This window comes from Pseudophryne corroboree, chromosome 6 (assembly GCF_028390025.1).
Source record: "Pseudophryne corroboree isolate aPseCor3 chromosome 6, aPseCor3.hap2, whole genome shotgun sequence".
Lineage (NCBI taxonomy): Eukaryota > Metazoa > Chordata > Amphibia > Anura > Myobatrachidae > Pseudophryne > Pseudophryne corroboree.
Genome location: NC_086449.1, coordinates 235,034,909 through 235,052,077, shown reverse-complemented (window position 1 = coordinate 235,052,077; position 17,169 = coordinate 235,034,909). Strand labels below are relative to the sequence as shown.

The following is a 17,169-nucleotide window of genomic DNA, read 5'->3' as shown; positions in this document are numbered from 1 at the left end:
TGCTGTGAAACATCGGGGAAAATCTCCAAAAAATCCAGTTTTTTGCTTCCGTTGTTTCGCAGGGGGTAATTGGATACCGCCCTTACTGTTATAAAAAATAAAAACAAAGGTTTTTTTTATATATAATCTCCTAATATGTAAAAGAAAATCATGGAAATATTGAGATATGTAGGCCTTATTTATTATCATTTGATCATGAAGTGGTACTTCTCTACTGTACTGACTAGTTTATTTGTTATATGTCTATAGGACATGATAAATAACGTCCTAGAGGATGCTGAGGACTCCAAAAAGACCATGGAGTATAGACGGGATCCGGAGGAGCTTGGGCACACTAAAAAGACTTTAACTGGGTGTGAACTGGCTCCTCCCTCTATGCCCCTCCCCCAGACCTCAGTTAGACTTTGTGCCCAGGAGTGACTGGACACACACTAGGGGAGCTCTCATCAGTTTCTCTAAAAGACTTTGTTAGGTTTTTTATTTTCAGGAAGACCTGCTGGCTACAGGCTCCCTGCATCGTGGGACTGAGGGGAGAGAAGTCAGACCTACTAATTCTTAGTTCAAGGGCTCTGCTTCTTAGGCTACTGGACACCATTAGCTCCAGAGGGTTCGATCACTTGGTTCGCCTAGCTGCTTGTTCCCGCAGCCACGCCGTCACCCCCCTCACAGAAGCCAGAAGAAAGAAGCCGGGTGAGTATTGGAAGAAAAGAAGACTTCGGTGACTGCAGAAGGCTTCAGTAACGGAGGTAACCGCAGCGGTAGAGCTGCGCTCCATGCTCCCACACACACACCAACGGCATTTGCAGGGCGCTGGGGGGGAGCGCCCTGGGCAGCATGTTACTGAGGATCTTTTTTTTTTTTGTACGATACCCCCGCCAAGCAGCAGCGGTAGCTCTGCGCGCCATTGATCCCGCACACGCCAGCGGTCACTTGGTGCAGGGCGCTGGGGGGGGGTGCCCTGGGCAGCAATATATATGTGTTTTCTGTAGGTATATAGTGCTTGGACACTATATACGGTCCCCTGCCTGTATATTACACATTATAGTGGGGCTGAAGCGTGCCGAAAAGGGGCGGTGCTTAGCCCTCACAGCGGTGTTCAGCGACATTTTTCTCTCTGTCCCCGCCAAAAAACAAACGAGGGGGGGGGGGGGCACAGAGTTTTTAGTGGTATATTGAGATATATATAATGCTATTTGTTTAAAAATGGCCATATAATCATTGTTGTGCATATTTCTGTGTGCGTTCCCTGTCTTTTATACCCACTATAGTCCACATGTGTCTACATGCGTGAGTGCTCCGTCACAAACCGATATGGGATCACTGTCGACATCGCCGACGCCTGAGGGTGCTTGATAGAGTCAACGGGTCGGTAGTTGTATGCTTGTCATAAGTACACACTGTATGGGAAACACAGTAGTATGCGGGTGACCCTGTCAGCACCAACTGTTAAAACTGGGTGTAAATTAACATGCTGTAAATGCCTTATGACTGTATATATGTATATTATAGGTATATGTACGGTTTGGTTCTACGGGCCTGTAGCTCGAACACGGACATGGTAGTATATGTGGGGGAGTGTTATTAAAATTATTTATGTATACTCCCCTCGGACTCCTCAGGGTTGCAAGAATGTTATTTTGCATTACTCCCTGCTGTCGACGAATACTAGTTTTTTTCTGTCGACCATAATGTTTCCTGGTAGATCCACAACTGGGGCATTTAGTACATGGTCATACACAGTCAGAACACGGTAATGTCACTAGGGAACCGTTGGTTCCGGATAATCCGATTATATGTATATATTTTTTATATATATATGTTTAGGATATGTGTGTCATTGTGTATTACATTATGTATATTCATATTATGATTTATAATGAATGCTGAAATAATAGTATTCCTTCTCATGTGCTGGTCGCTCTGTTGATATAGCTCTAGGTCAGCCGTGATGCGTTGGTCTCAGATCCTCAAGGAATTCGAATGTTTATTCTTTTCCCGCTGCGGATAGAATACTGTGAAAGTCAACTCCTGGTCGACACGGGGCCCTGTCACAAAGGATCGTATACAGGAAGCTAAGTGACATTTTATTCTTTACTTTGGAGTTATTTGCATTGCCTGCACATGGGGGAGTGTTTGTATTCGGTAAGGCATCCGTTAGTACTCCCTATAGAGAGTGGGGGTGTTCCTTATGTGGATACTTCTCTATAACATGGAGGCAGGTTGCTGTACGACTGCGGAAGAAATGCTGAGGCTGAATCCGAGATACTGGAGTGTTTCCCTGGGACGGTGTACAGCTGTTGGGGAGACCTCGGTTCAGTCAATCTCGGCGGATACCGCGAGTAAGTCTAACTTCGTGAGTTAGATTCCCTCAAAAGGGCTGCTGACGCATTCGGTTGTGGGATGTAGTCATTTTAACCGGTTAGATACCTTCCTTTTCCTTCTCGTGCAGATGGTGGATGGTGACAAGGTAAGAGTTCTGCAGCCTTGTTAGGTTCGCAGAAGTGGATGTTGTTTCTGTTCTACCAGATCCACAGCATGTCGCTGAGGAGCCCACTCTGGTGGGAACTCGTCTATTATATTTCGGTCAGTCCGGGAAGGGATTTGGACCTGTGAGTTTCTAATAGAATCCGAAAGGGGACAGGCTGGAGTTTACAGGTGATTCCCCTCACTGAGTTTTGAATAGATCTTAGGTATTCCCCTCTAGAAGGGGAGGTGGTACACGACGCCATGCCAGAGTTGCGTCAAGTTCAGGACATTGTCCTGCTGTCCCAAGAAAAAAAAGGAAGAATGAATCAATGATTTCTACTTACGAAGGGAGCTCCAGCACGTAAAGGTAGAAAAGAGGTTAAATGCGTTTTTTCTCCGCATTCGGCTTACCTGGGTTGATATCCAGAATTGTCTTTGCCATCTCACCGGAGTGTTGGAAGTATGTTGGTTTTCCTTCAATAGTAAGAGCCATTGTTATTCTGTACTGTTCCGCTCTCCTAATTAAGGCGAGGTCAAGAAACAAGTGGTGCAAATCGTTGGTTATCTCTGACGGTGCTTCAACACAGGGAATGGCTGTTGTTCCCAACGACGCAGAGTAGATACTGAATGGTTGAGGTTCTGTGGTTTCCTGTGGAAAAAAGGGTCTGAGGATCCAGAGTCGGATCAGAGTTGCAGTGACAATCCAGTAATATGTTCTGTTGATGAAGAAGATGGTGCGGCCTAAGAGGCTTTCCAGTGAGCAGGTCAAATGCCAGAGTGGTTCTCACGAGGACAGTTGGAAAGGCAGTCCGGGTCTCCCCTGCACATGCGCCAGAATATAATCCTAAATGGCAAGGATATCGCTCCTGTGGTGTCTGCTCGGTTCTCACCTCCTAGAGGGATGACGGTTCGGAATCCAGGTGAGTTCCTGGTGTCCATGAATGCAGATCTCTGAGACTGGGGAGCAGTCCTTGCAAGGGAAGTATTTCCAGAGGGAAAGGTCAAGCTGGGAAGTTTGTCTGCAGTACGTTTTTTTGGTTTAAGAGCTGATTTCAGTGAATATATGCTTACTGATCTGCCCGTTTTGATTCTGTCGGACGACTTGACAACGGTGTAAGTGAGTCGCTAGGGCGGATCAAGGAGCAAAGCGGCAATGGCAGATGTTGTAAAAGTTTTCCGCTGGATGAAAGGACTGGTAAACGCTATATTAACAGTCTTCTTTCCGGATGTGAACGACCGGGAAATAGATTCCTCTGCAGATGCGATCTCCGTCCGGGAGAAGTACAGTCGTCATCGAGAGGTTTCACTGAAGCGACAAGTCTTGGGGAGTGCCTCAATTGGACATGTTGGCATCTCGCCTCAACGAGAGATCTCAGGGATATTGTTCTGGGTCAGGGGACACTCAGGCTATAGCAGTGGACGTCCTCGGGACACAGTGGGTGTTTTCAGTCGGTCTATGTGTCCCTTCAGTTTTCACTCTTCTGTCGGTGATAACCGTAAGACAAAAAAGTTCAGGCAATCGTCAGTGTTCCGGTCTGAACATGGAGGGCTTGGTATCCAGTTCTTCAAGATTTACTCATAGCAGTTCCCTGGTCTCTTCCTCTACGGGAGGAACTGTTCCATTAAGATCCGGGCGTGTATCAAGACTTACCGCGGCTGCGTTTGGCGGCGAGGTGGTTGACCACCATATCCTAGCCAGAAAGGGTATTCCCAGTGAAGTAATTTCCACTTTTGTCAGGCTTGAACAGAAGTACCGGCTAAGCCTTACCACCGTGTTTGGAGGAAATATGTGTCTTGGTGTGAATCCAAGAAGACTATTACGGAAGCTTCAGCTGGGTCGTTCTTCTCCATTCTTTGCAAGCAGGTGTGGGTGCAGGCCTAAAGTTAGGCTCCTTCCAAGGGCGGTTTTGGTCTTATAAAATTTCTTTCAAGAAAGAACTGGCGACCGTTCCGGAAGTTCGGACCTTCGTGGAAGGAGTACTGCACATCTAACCTCCATTGGTGCCCCATGGGTACCTTGGGACCTCGCAGTAGTGTTGAGGTTTCTTGTGTCACAATGATTGGAACCTTTATGAAAGGTGGTGTTACGATTTCTCTCTTGGGGAGTGGTCGTGCTTTTGGCTTTGGCGTCCGCAGAGCGGGTGTCGGATGTAGTGGCTGGGTCTCACGAGAGCACCTATTTGAGCTTCCAGTAGGATAGAGCGAAATGGAGAACTCGGATAATAGTTCTGCCAATAGTGGTTTAGGTGTTTAGCAGAAACCAGCCTATTTGTGGCCTCCGGTTACTTAAGCTGATTCAATGTCTCTCGATGTAGTCAGAGCTTTGAATATTTATGTCGCCAAATTGGCTCCGATTGCGGAATCAGAGGCTCTATTTGTTCAGTATGCTCCGAGCGTGATTGGGGCGCCTGTGTCTCTACAGTCGGTTACACACTAGATCTGTGATCCGATTAGGCGTGCTCTTTATACAGCTGGATTATCGTTATCGCAGTTGGTGGAGACCCATTCTACTAGGAAGTCGGTTTCTGCTTGGGCGGATGCCCGAGGAGCCTCAGCGTTTCAACTTTGCAGAGCGGCTGCTTGATCGGGTTCAAACACCTTTGCTATGCTCTGCAAGTTTGATACCATGGTTGATGGGGACCTTTTGTTTGCTCAATCTGTGCTGCAGAGTCGTCCGCCCTCTCCCGCCCGGTCTGGAGCTTTGGTATAAACCCCATGGTCCTTTTGGAGTTCCCAGCATCCTCTAGGATGTATGAGAAAATAGGATTTTAATACCTACCGGTAAATCCTTTTCTCTTAGTCCGTAGAGGATGCTGGGCGCCCGTCCCTGTGCGTACTGTGTCTGCAGTTATTGGTTATGGTTACACTCTGGTGGCGTCTTTCTGTTAGGCTGTTGCTGACGTTGTTCATGCCATAGCATGCGGGGTTTTCTTATTGGTTGTGTTGACACACAGGTTGTGTTACATATTCTCTCAGCATGTGGCTGTGTATTTTTTTTCATGCCGTTGGCTGGTATTCTATTGAATGCCACATTTTGCGGTATGTTCGTGGTGTGAGCTGGTATGACACTCACAGTGTTTAAACAATAAATTCTTTCCTCGAAATGTCTGTCTCTCCTGGGCACAGTTCCTAACTGAGGTCTGGGGGAGGGGCCAGTTCACACCCAGTCAAAGTCTCTTTAGTGTGCCCAAGCTCCTGCGGATCCCGTCTATACCCCATGGTCCTTTTGGAGTCCCCAGCATCCTCTACGGACGTATGAGAAAAGGATTTACCGGTAGGTATCAAAATCCTATTGTTTTTTTCTTAGGTATACGTACTGTACATTCTGGTCAAATAGGCTTTCATTCCCCAGAAATCACTAGTAGCTAATCCCAGTCTTCTCTCTCTCATTTTTACTACCAATTGCATTATAAATTGTACTGTTATATCCTGCCCAGGGATGTGAAAGCTGCTGTCACTGAAGGTGACTGATATGTGATGAGTGGGTACTCACAGAGCCATTGGATGGGGGGAGGGGGGTTGTCCCAGAATGTTGGAGGTATAGCTATGGCAACCTGCTGATATGGTTTCAATGGAAAAATTGCGTGAGATTGAATGTGGGTATAAAATATTTATTGTAGGCAGTTGGGTGCGTTCCTTTAGAGAGCACATTTTATAGGTGGTCATTCCGAGTTGATCTCATCCAGCAACTTTTTGCTGCTGGTGCGATCAACTAATCCACGCCTATGGGGGAGTGTATTTTAGCTTAGCAGGGCTGCGTTTGCTTGTGCAGCCCCGCTTAGCCTGTTGAAGAGTAAGGCTGGATCTACTTACCCTATGCGACTGATCCAGCGACGTTCCTCCCGGCTTTGACGTCAGACATCTGCCCTCCGTTTGCCTGGACACGCCTGCGTTTGGAGGACCACTCCTCGAAAACGGCATCCAACGGTGAGTATCCGCCCCGGAACGCCTCTCCGCTGTCAATCTTCTTGCGATCGGCGCTGCATCGTCTTTTTTCGCTGTGCGCGCCATTGCCTGGCGACGTCCGCGCATGCGCAGTTCTGACCCGTTCGCACCGCAGCGAAGAACCGCTACGTGCGTATTGGTCAGAATGAACCCCATAGTGTAGTGGTAGGAGACCGCTATACTACCCACATGTGATAGGATAATGAGGGCTCCTTTGATTGTTCATGTAGTTCCTTTAGGGAACTGCTTTATAATGTATAGCATATATTGCTGTAGCCCTCTCTTGAGCCCTCACTCATTTGGTACAATTAGTCCAGTATTCTTGGTCTCTGTATTGGGGTTACTATAGAAAAGATTTGGCTTTAATCAAATGACATTCTCTTCTATCTTGCAGATACAGGGACATCCCTGACCTGTGATTTATCAGAGATAGAGAAGTTTGGTGATTTTTATGCATTAATTGAAATACACCCTAGTGTACCATGAAACTGGACTTTTTATGATTATTTAGGAATTCCGGGTGGGTAGGCGTGTTTGGGTATTTTAAACTTCTTAATTTGTTTGATTATTATTTCATTGGATTAAAATTATTTTAAAAACCCAAACTTCTGAATTGTTATATTGACATACTAAAATTATTTCAGTCAATTAATATACATTTCACTTGCACTCTTTTATAAATAACGCACCAAGTATCACCTTGCTTGTCGAAATGATATAATAAAGAATTTGGTGTTTTTTTCTTTGCATCATTCCTCATAAATAAGGATAAAATCGGACACTAACCATCAACCACCATAATTATAAATGCAGTAATGTAGCCTTGAATGAAAGTGAAAAACAACTTGTATTATGAGAAAGAACAAACAAATAGGGTGTTATAGTGTAATATATCTTTATGAAACCTTATCACCCTTTATGATCACAAAATAATAGTGCATAGATGATCCAATTAGAGAAAACATTCCAAGGGGGTATTCAATTCTTTTTTCTCTGATGTCCTAGTGGATGCTGGGACTTCCGTAAGGACCATGGGGAATAGCGGCTCCGCAGGAGACTGGGCACAAAGTAAAAGCTTTAGGACTAGCTGGTGTGCACTGGCTCCTCCCCCTATGACCCTCCTCCAAGCCTCAGTTAAGATTTTGTGCCCGGCCGAGAAGGGTGCAATCTAGGTGGCTCTCCTGAGCTGCTTAGAAGTAAAAGTATACTTAGGTTTTTTATTTTCAGTGAGTCCTGCTGGCAACAGGCTCACTGCAGCGCGGGACTAAGGGGAGAAGAAGCGAACTCACCTGCGTGCAGAGTGGATTGGGCTTCTTGGCTACTGGACATTAGCTCCAGAGGGACGATCACAGGTTCAGCCTGGATGGGTTCCGGAGCCGCGCCGCCGGCCCCCTTACAGAGCCAGAAGAGCGAAGAGGTCCGGAGAAAGCGGCGGCAGAAGACGTTCCTGTCTTCAGATAAGGTAGCGCACAGCACTGCAGCTATGCGCCATTGCTCTCAGCACACTTCACACTCCGGTCACTGAGGGTGCAGGGCGCTGGGGGGGAGCGCCCTGAGACGCAATAAAACTTGATAAAAACCTTATGTGGCTAAAGAAATGCATCACATATAGCTCCTGGGCTATATGGATGCATTTAACCCCTGCCAGTTTTCCAGAAAAAAGCGGGAGAAAAGGCCGCCGTGAAGGGGGCGGAGCCTATCTCCTCAGCACACAAGCGCCATTTTCTTTCACAGCTCCGCTGGAAGGACGGCTCCCTGACTCTCCCCTGCAGACTACACTACAGAAACAGGGTAAAACAAGAGAGGGGGGCACTATTGGCAGCTAATATATAATACAGCAGCTATAAAGGGAGTAACACTTATATAAGGTTATCCCTGAATATATATAGCGCTCTGGTGTGTGCTGGCAAACTCTCCCTCTGTCTCCCCAAAGGGCTAGTGGGGTCCTATCCTCTGTCAGAGCATTCCCTGTGTGTGTGCTGGGTGTCGGTACGATTGTGTCGACATGTATGAGGAGGAAAATGATGTGGAAGCAGAGCAATTGCCTGTGTTAGTGATGTCACCCCCTAGGGAGTCGACACCTGACTGGATGGTTGTATTTAAAGAATTACGTGACAATGTCAGCACTTTGCAAAAAACTGTTGACGACATGAGACAGCCGGCAAATCAGTTAGTGCCTATTCAGGCGTCTCAGACACCGTCAGGGGCGCTAAAACGCCCATTACCTCAGATGGTCGACACAGACCCAGACACGGATACTGAATCCAGTGTCGACGGTGAGGAGACGAACGTAATGTCCAGTAGGGCCACACGTTACATGATCACGGCGATGAAGGAGGCATTGAACATTTCTGACACTACAAGTACCACAAAAAAGGGTATTATGTGGGGTGTGAAAAAACTACCAGTAGTTTTTCCTGAATCAGATGAATTAAATGAGGTGTGTGATAAGGCGTGGGTTTCCCCCGATAAAAAACTGCTGATTTCTAACAAATTATTGGCACTATACCCTTTCCCGCCAGAGGTTAGGGCACGTTGGGAAACACCCCCTAGGGTAGATAAGGCGCTCACACGCTTATCAAAACAAGTGGCGTTACCGTCTCCTGATACGGCCGCCCTCAAGGAACCAGCTGATAGAAGGCTGGAAAATATCCTAAAAGGTATATACACACATGCTGGTGTTATAATGCGACCAGCAATCGCCTCAGCCTGGATGTGCAGCGCTGGAGTGGCTTGGTCGGATTCCCTGACTGAAAATATTGATACCCTGGATAGGGACAGTATATTATTAACTATAGAGCATTTAAAGGATGCATTACTATATATGCGTGATGCACAGAGGGATATTTGCACCCTGGCATCAAGAGTGAGTGCGATGTCCATTTCTGCCAGAAGGGCGTTATGGACGCGACAGTGGTCAGGTGATGCAGATTCCAAACGACATATGGAAGTATTGCCGTATAAAGGGGAGGAGTTATTTGGGGTCGGTCTATCAGACCTGGTGGCCACGGCAACGGCTGGAAAGTCCACCTTTTTACCCCAGGTCACCTCTCAGCAGAAAAAGACACCGTCTTTTCAAACTCAGTCCTTTCGTTCCCATAAGAACAAGCGGGCAAAAGGCCACTCATTTCTGCCCCGGGGCAGAGGAAGAGGAAAAAGACTGCACCAGGCAGCCTCTTCCCAGGAGCAGAAGCCCTCCCCCGCTTCTGCCAAGTCTTCAGCATGACGCTGGGGCTTTACAAGCGGACTCAGGCACGGTTGGGGCCCGTCTCAAAAATTTCAACGCGCAGTGGGCTCACTCGCAAGTGGACCCCTGGATCCTGCAGGTAGTATCACAGGGGTACAAATTGGAATTCGAGACATCTCCCCCTCGAAGATTCCTGAAGTCTGCTCTACCAACGTCTCCCTCCGACAGGGAGGCAGTATTGGAAGCTATTCACAAGCTGTATTCCCAGCAGGTGATAATCAAGGTACCCCTCCTACAACAGGGAAAGGGGTATTATTCCACAGCTGTTTGTGGTACCGAAGCCGGACGGCTCGGTGAGACCAATTGTAAATCTATAATCCTTGAACACTTACATGAAAAGGTTCAAGTTCAAGATGGAATCACTCAGAGCAGTGATAGCGAATCTGGAAGAAGGGGACTATATGGTATCTCTGGACATCAAAGATGCTTATCTCCATGTCCCAATCTTCCCTTCTCACCAAGGGTACCTCAGGTTTGTGGTACAAGACTGTCATTATCAGTTTCAGACCCTGCCGTTTGGATTGTCCACGGCACCCCGGGTCTTTACCAAGGTAATGGCCGAAATGATGATTCTTCTTCGAAGAAAAGGCGTCTTAATTATCCCTTACTTGGACGATCTCCTGATAAGGGCAAGGTCCAGGGAACAGTTAGAGTTCGGAGTAGCACTGTCTCAGGTAGTGTTACGTCAGCACGGGTGGATTCTAAATATCCCAAAATCACAGCTGATTCCAACAACACGTCTACTGTTCCTGGGGATGATTCTGGACACAGTCCAGAAAAAGGTGTTTCTCCCGGAGGAGAAGGCCAGGGAGTTATCCGAGCTAGTCAGGAACCTCCTAAAACCAGGCCAGGTGTCAGTGCATCAATGCACGAGAGTCCTGGGAAAAATGGTGGCTTCTTACGAAGCGATTCCATTCGGAAGATTCCATGCAAGAACGTTTCAGTGGGATCTGCTGGACAAATGGTCCGGATCGCATCTTCAGATGCATCAGCGGATTACCCTATCTCCAAGGACAAGGGTGTCTCTCCTGTGGTGGTTACAGAGGGCTCATCTTCTAGAGGGCCGCAGATTCGGCATTCAGGATTGGATGCTGGTGACCACGGATGCCAGCCTGAGAGGCTGGGGAGCAGTCACACAGGGAAGAAATTTCCAGGGCTTGTGGTCAAGCATGGAAACGTCTCTTCACATAAATATCCTGGAACTAAGGGCCATTTACAATGCCCTAAGTCAAGCAAGGCCTCTGCTTCAGGGTCAGTCGGTATTGATCCAATCGGACAACATCACGGCAGTCGCCCACGTCAACAGACAGGGCGGCACAAGAAGCAGGAGGGCAATGGCAGAAGCTGCAAGGATTCTCCGCTGGGCGGAAAATCATGTGGTAGCACTGTCAGCAGTGTTCATTCCGGGCACGACCTCCACCCGGGGGAGTGGGGACTTCACCCAGAAGTCTTCCAACTGATTGTAAACCGTTGGGAAAAACCAAAGGTGGACATGATGGCGTCCCGTCTCAACAAAAAACTGGACAGATATTGCGCAAGGTCAAGGGACCCTCAGGCAATAGCGGTGGATGCTCTGGTAACACCGTGGGTGTACCAGTCGGTGTATGTGTTCCCTCCTCTGCCTCTCATACCAAAAGTACTGAGAATCATAAGAAAGAGAGGAGTAAGAACTATACTCGTGGCTCCGGATTGGCCAAGAAGAACTTGGTACCCGGAACTGCAAGAGATGCTCACGGAGGATCCGTGGCCTCTACCTCTAAGAAAGGACCTGCTCCAGCAGGGACCTTGTCTGTTCCAAGACTTACCGCGGCTGCGTTTGACGGCATGGCGGTTGAACGCCGGATCCTGATGGAAAAAGGCATTCCAGATGAAGTCATCCCTACCCTGATCAAAGCCAGGAAGGATGTAACCGCGAAACATTATCACCGCATTTGGCGAAAATATGTTGCGTGGTGTGAGGCCAAGAAGGCCCCCACAGAGGAATTTCAACTGGGTCGTTTCTTACATTTCCTGCAAGCAGGACTGTCTATTGGCCTAAAATTAGGATCCATTAAGGTTCAAATTTCGGCCCTGTCGATCTTCTTCCAGAAAGAACTGGCTTCAGTGCCTGAAGTTCAGACGTTTGTCAAGGGGGTACTGCATATACAGCCTCCTTTTGTGCCACCAGTGGCACCTTGGGATCTCAATGTAGTTTTAGGGTTCCTAAAATCACATTGGTTTGAACCACTCACCACTGTGGACTTGAAATATCTCACATGGAAAGTGGTAATGCTGTTAGCCCTGGCTTCAGCCAGGCTTGTCTCAGAATTGGCGGCTTTATCATATAAAAGCCCTTACCTAATTTTTCATTCAGACAGGGCAGAATTGAGGACTCGTCCTCAATTTCTCCCTAAGGTGGTTTCAGCGTTTCACATGAACCAACCTATTGTGGTACCTGCGGCTACTAGGGACTTGGAGGACTCCAAGTTACTGGACGTAGTCAGGGCCCTGAAAATATATGTTTCCAGGACGGCTGGAGTCAGAAAATCTGACTCGCTGTTTATCCTGTATGCACCCAACAAGCTGGGTGCTCCTGCTTCTAAGCAGACGATTGCTCGTTGGATTTGTAGTACAATTCAGCTTGCACATTCTGTGGCAGGACTACCACAGCCAAAATCTGTTAAAGCCCATTCCACAAGGAAAGTGGGCTCATCTTGGGCGGCTGCCCGAGGGGTCTCGGCTTTACAACTTTGCCGAGCAGCTACTTGGTCAGGGGCAAACACGTTTGCAAAATTTTACAAATTCGATACCCTGGCTGAGGAGGACCTGGAGTTCTCTCATTCGGTGCTGCAGAGTCATCCGCACTCTCCCGCCCGTTTGGGAGCTTTGGTATAATCCCCATGGTCCTTACGGAAGTCCCAGCATCCACTAGGACGTCAGAGAAAATAAGAATTTACTTACCGATAATTCTATTTCTCGTAGTCCGTAGTGGATGCTGGGCGCCCATCCCAAGTGCGGATTGTCTGCAATACTTGTATATAGTTATTGTTACAAAAAAATCGGGTTGTTTATTGTTGTGAGCCATCTTTTTAGAGGCTCCTAAGTTTTATCATACTGTTAACTGGGTTCAGATCACAGGTTGTACGGTGTGATTGGTGTGGCTGGTATGAGTCTTACTCGGGATTCAAAATCCTTCCTTATTGTGTACGCTCGTCCGGGCACAGTATCCTAACTGAGGCTTGGAGGAGGGTCATAGGGGGAGGAGCCAGTGCACACCAGCTAGTCCTAAAGCTTTTACTTTGTGCCCAGTCTCCTGCGGAGCCGCTATTCCCCATGGTCCTTACGGAAGTCCCAGCATCCACTACGGACTACGAGAAATAGAATTATCGGTAAGTAAATTCTTATTATCACGCCCGTTCTCCCATCTAAAGTGACGGGAGATTGCGGGGTTATATTCAGTTGTCCCCACTTATCCCGCTGATCGCACCCACTAGAGACTGGTTTTGGCATGCAAAGCATCTAAACCAGACTAAACTAATGGGCGTGAAAAGATCTGTTTGGGCGCCCATTAATTATTGCACTTGTTTAGCCGTGTATAGTGGCTAAACACATCTAAAGCCTTGGAGTTCCGGAGACGGCAAGCATAAATATGTGTCCGTCCTTGGCATTTGCGCCCGTTTGGAGAAAAAAAATTAATTGCTCCGTCGGGTACCCATTAATTAGTACTGTACCCAAAACAGTTGAATCATGCCCCCCAATAAGTGATTTGAAACATATGGTCCTCTTCCTTTGTGGCATTGTACTTTCTAGGCCAAATGCGTATGAACAATTAAATAGAAACGTTGCCACAATTGCTGGGGCAATACCACTCCCGTTTGGATGCCCAAAGTACTGAGTTTTCACACAATTTTTCTCGCACCTAAGGAGGCTGCGTGAAAAAATGTCAGCCCCACGGCTACTGGGCAGTCTAAACCAGAATCAGAATAGACTTTATTGGCCAGCTATACTCACATTTACTAGGAATTGTTTGCAGTTTACAATGTATCGCCAAATAACAGCATAAAAGGGAAATACATCACATAATACATAACATAGCATACCTACACACATGACATACAGTACTACAAGAATACTATGTACAATTACATCTCAGTTCATTGCGCCAGATATGTTAGACATGATTTAGTAAATGAACAGCTAGCGGGAAGAAACTTTTTTTTGGTTCTGGTCAATTTGGCGAGAATGGACCTGTAACGCCTGCCTGATGGAAGCATTTCAAACAGGTCGTGGCTAGGGTGCAGCTTGTCTGCCACGATTTTCCCTGCAAGCTTCTTGACTCTGGACAAGTAAAGGTCCTGGACAGAGGGGAAGATGGCTCCAACTATCTTTTCTGCAGTCCTCACCACCCTCTGCAACCTCCGTCTTTCACACTTATTGGCAGCTCCATACCAGACTGTAATTGAGGCGCATAGAACAGACTCCACAGTTGAATTGCTCCGTTTTGCGCCCCCTGGTGGTAGCTGCGGGGAAAAACAATTGAATCAACCACATTGAATATACAATTAATATCCGCATACCAGATTCACGTACAGTATGGTTGGTACTCATCCCTCTAGCAAGTCCTTGTGGTCCACTCCAAGCAGGATAGCAGGAAATCAGATGCCGTATAATTTATTTATAAGTGAGAACTTACAGATGTTCCTTCCAACAGCCTACAGTATAAGTTATTTTTCAAATGTTGGGTATGTCTGCCAAAGTGCAATTTATTGTTACAGTAGCATTAGAATTGATATTAAAATTTTGTTTATGACCATATGTATAACAAAAAGACCTTGAATAATAAGATCTTCATAACCATCTGCTCTTTTCACTAGATAAAAATGTTAATTTTAACTTATTCATTTTTAACTCTTGTTAAGTCTGATTCAATTGTTTCAAATATATATGGCTTTATGTTCCTACAGTCATAATTAGGCTCCACTGAATTTGCCATGGTAAACAGTCAAAAGAATCTAACCTATTCCGATCAGATTCAGTATGATATACTGGCGGCCAGTATGCGGGCCATCAGTATACCGTCAGCGGCATGCTGGCCACCAATATGCCGGCAGCGGGGCGAGTGATGGAGCGCCCCATGTGGGTTTGCTACGCTCGCCACAGGGTTATATTCTTTCTCTATGGGTGTCGTGGACACCCACAGAGGGAGAATAGCCTGTGTCGTCTGCATTTCAACGCTTGTTGGGATTCTGGCGTCAGTATTGTGATCGCCGGGATCCCGAATAACGGTATGTAAACAGCTTCCCTCGATCACGTAATGCGGTCATGTCTGCCCCTGGTGAAAAGAACAGATAATTAAGTTCTGAATATATTATTCTTTATTGTATTTTATATACATTGTCTGATGCCAAATACTGGTGCAGGTGGAGGATAATACTGTCTGATATCTGCAAACCCAATTCCCCATGCCTATAGTCCGCTTAAAGCATCCAAGTATAGTCAGAATTTAAGTTACACATTGCCTAAACACCCTGTAGGTGAGGATCACCACCAAAAATGGTCTTTATCTGTTGACGCAATCACATGTCAACAGTTTATTATTTGCCATTTCACTAATTAAGGGGTCAGGTGTACAGCCATATGTGACAATAGTAGTGTGGTGAAAGGAACTTACTGTATTTTCATAGGTTTTGGGCCTGCCCGGTAATGCAGTCATATTAGTAACCAATTATATGTTTCCTACCATGATAATAAATTACCCGAATATGTGCCTTCTCTGTCTGCTCTTCCACGTAAAGCAACATTTCTCACTAGAATCCCCTATGGAGCACCAAGCCAGTATTCAATTTAAATAATGTTCCTCTATCTTTTTGCCTCATGTCATTTGCCTTCCTTGTCATCCCTTAGTGGAAGTAAGTAACATGTAACCACTCTCTCAGTGCTATTGTCTAACACTCAGGTAAATTTACTAAAGCTTCTAAAAGAGACAAGTGGTGGTGTTGCCTGTAGCAACCAAGCAGAGTCTATCATTTTCGAGAATGCAGTAGAGAAATTAACTCATCTGGTTGCTATAGACAACAGCACCACTTGTCTCTTTTAGATGCTTTAGTAAGTCTACCCCCTGATCTATGTCAATGAACCTGAAAGAGGGTGATCTGGGTTTCTGTATGAACACTTGCCTTTGTCAAGCTCACAATATGATACGGGAATAGTATTGCTTGCATGAGCAAAGGACTTGTCTCTGGGATGTACACAATGTCGATGTTTACCCAGTAGAGCACAGTTGTGCAAACTGGGTCCTCAGGACCCCAAACAGTTCACTTTTTCCCAGTCTCCTGACAGAATTGCAAGTGAAATAATCTGCACCACCTGTGGATATTTTAAAATGTGTCCGTGAGTAATGAGTGCACCTGTGCACCTGCTGGGTTATCTGAAAAACACGAACTGTGTGGGGTCCTGAGGACAGAGTTTGGGAATCACTGCAGTAAAGCAATAATCAGCCAACTGCACTATGCACGCGCCAAGGTACCTTTGTAAAGCTGCTTGCAGTGAGGATTAAATCACAAAGTGGTGGACAGTCAGAGACCATTTGGGAGTGTTTACAGGGAGTGGTGGCAAAAATGCAGGCATGTCTCTGCAGTATATCTGTAATTTCGTACGTAGGAAACATGGCACCAGCGTCTCAGTTCCCGTAGCCTTTCTGCATAACCATAGGGTTACTCAAATGATTATTGGAGGATCTGCGACCACCGCTGTGTGTTGGATGGTGATATCTGCAACCCATTTCCAGGCAGCTACGGCATTGGCATGTTTTCACACATATACTGCGTATAGGGTAATAGCTGCAAATGCATTCGCGTACATCTCTGAATCAGGCCCATAGTGTATATGGGTACTGACCAATTCTGTGTTGGTAGTTCTGCAGTGTGATGCTCCTTTTCCATATAGTGTTCATTCTAGCAGCCTGCACCTAATCAGTGAGGAGGGCATATTTTAATTTTTGAGGGCAAAACAGATGTTAGACCCTTTTTCATAAATAAGCCTTAAAATGAACAGTTGTACTGTGATTGCCTTAGAGCATTCACTTTTCTTTTACTTTTGTCTGTCTGTTATCATGCTCTAACTGTTTCTTTTTTTATTTTCCACCAAGATATTGTTTTGTTTTTTAACTTTAGCCATCTACTTGAATTTCTATGAACTTGTAACAAACTTACATAAATGCGGCTTACAGAACTATACATACTTATTATTGCTTAACTACTGATGTTGTATTGTATAGCACAACTTGTGTATTTCTTGCTTTTAGGTTTAAAGACACCATTGTAAATGCAAAGTACGGAGGCCATACAGAAGCGGTGAGGAGGCTTCTGAGTCAGCTGCCCATCAGCGCCCAGTCCTACAGTGGAAGCCCTTACCTTGACCTGTCTCTCTTCAGCTATGATGATAAGTGGGTATCTGTTATGGAGAGGCCTAAAACATGCGGTGATCACCCAATCAGGTATAATAGAGCTCTGTGTTGCTAACATTGCTACTAT

General features: G+C 46.3%; 1 protein-coding gene across 12 annotated transcripts in view; it reads left to right on the top strand.

Moving 5' to 3' along the window:
• The window catches only part of DET1 (DET1 partner of COP1 E3 ubiquitin ligase), a 154,738-nt gene that overhangs the window by 56,667 nt on the left and 80,902 nt on the right, over positions 1-17,169 (top strand). For all 12 annotated transcript variants that reach the window (XR_010179203.1, XR_010179202.1, XR_010179200.1 and 9 more), the window contains one exon: positions 16,941-17,132. Coding sequence is in view for 8 of the 12 variants with exons in the window: in XM_063925770.1 (XP_063781840.1) it covers positions 16,941-17,132 (192 nt within the window). In the remaining 4 variants the exon portion in view is untranslated. The remainder of the gene's footprint in view (positions 1-16,940; positions 17,133-17,169) is intronic.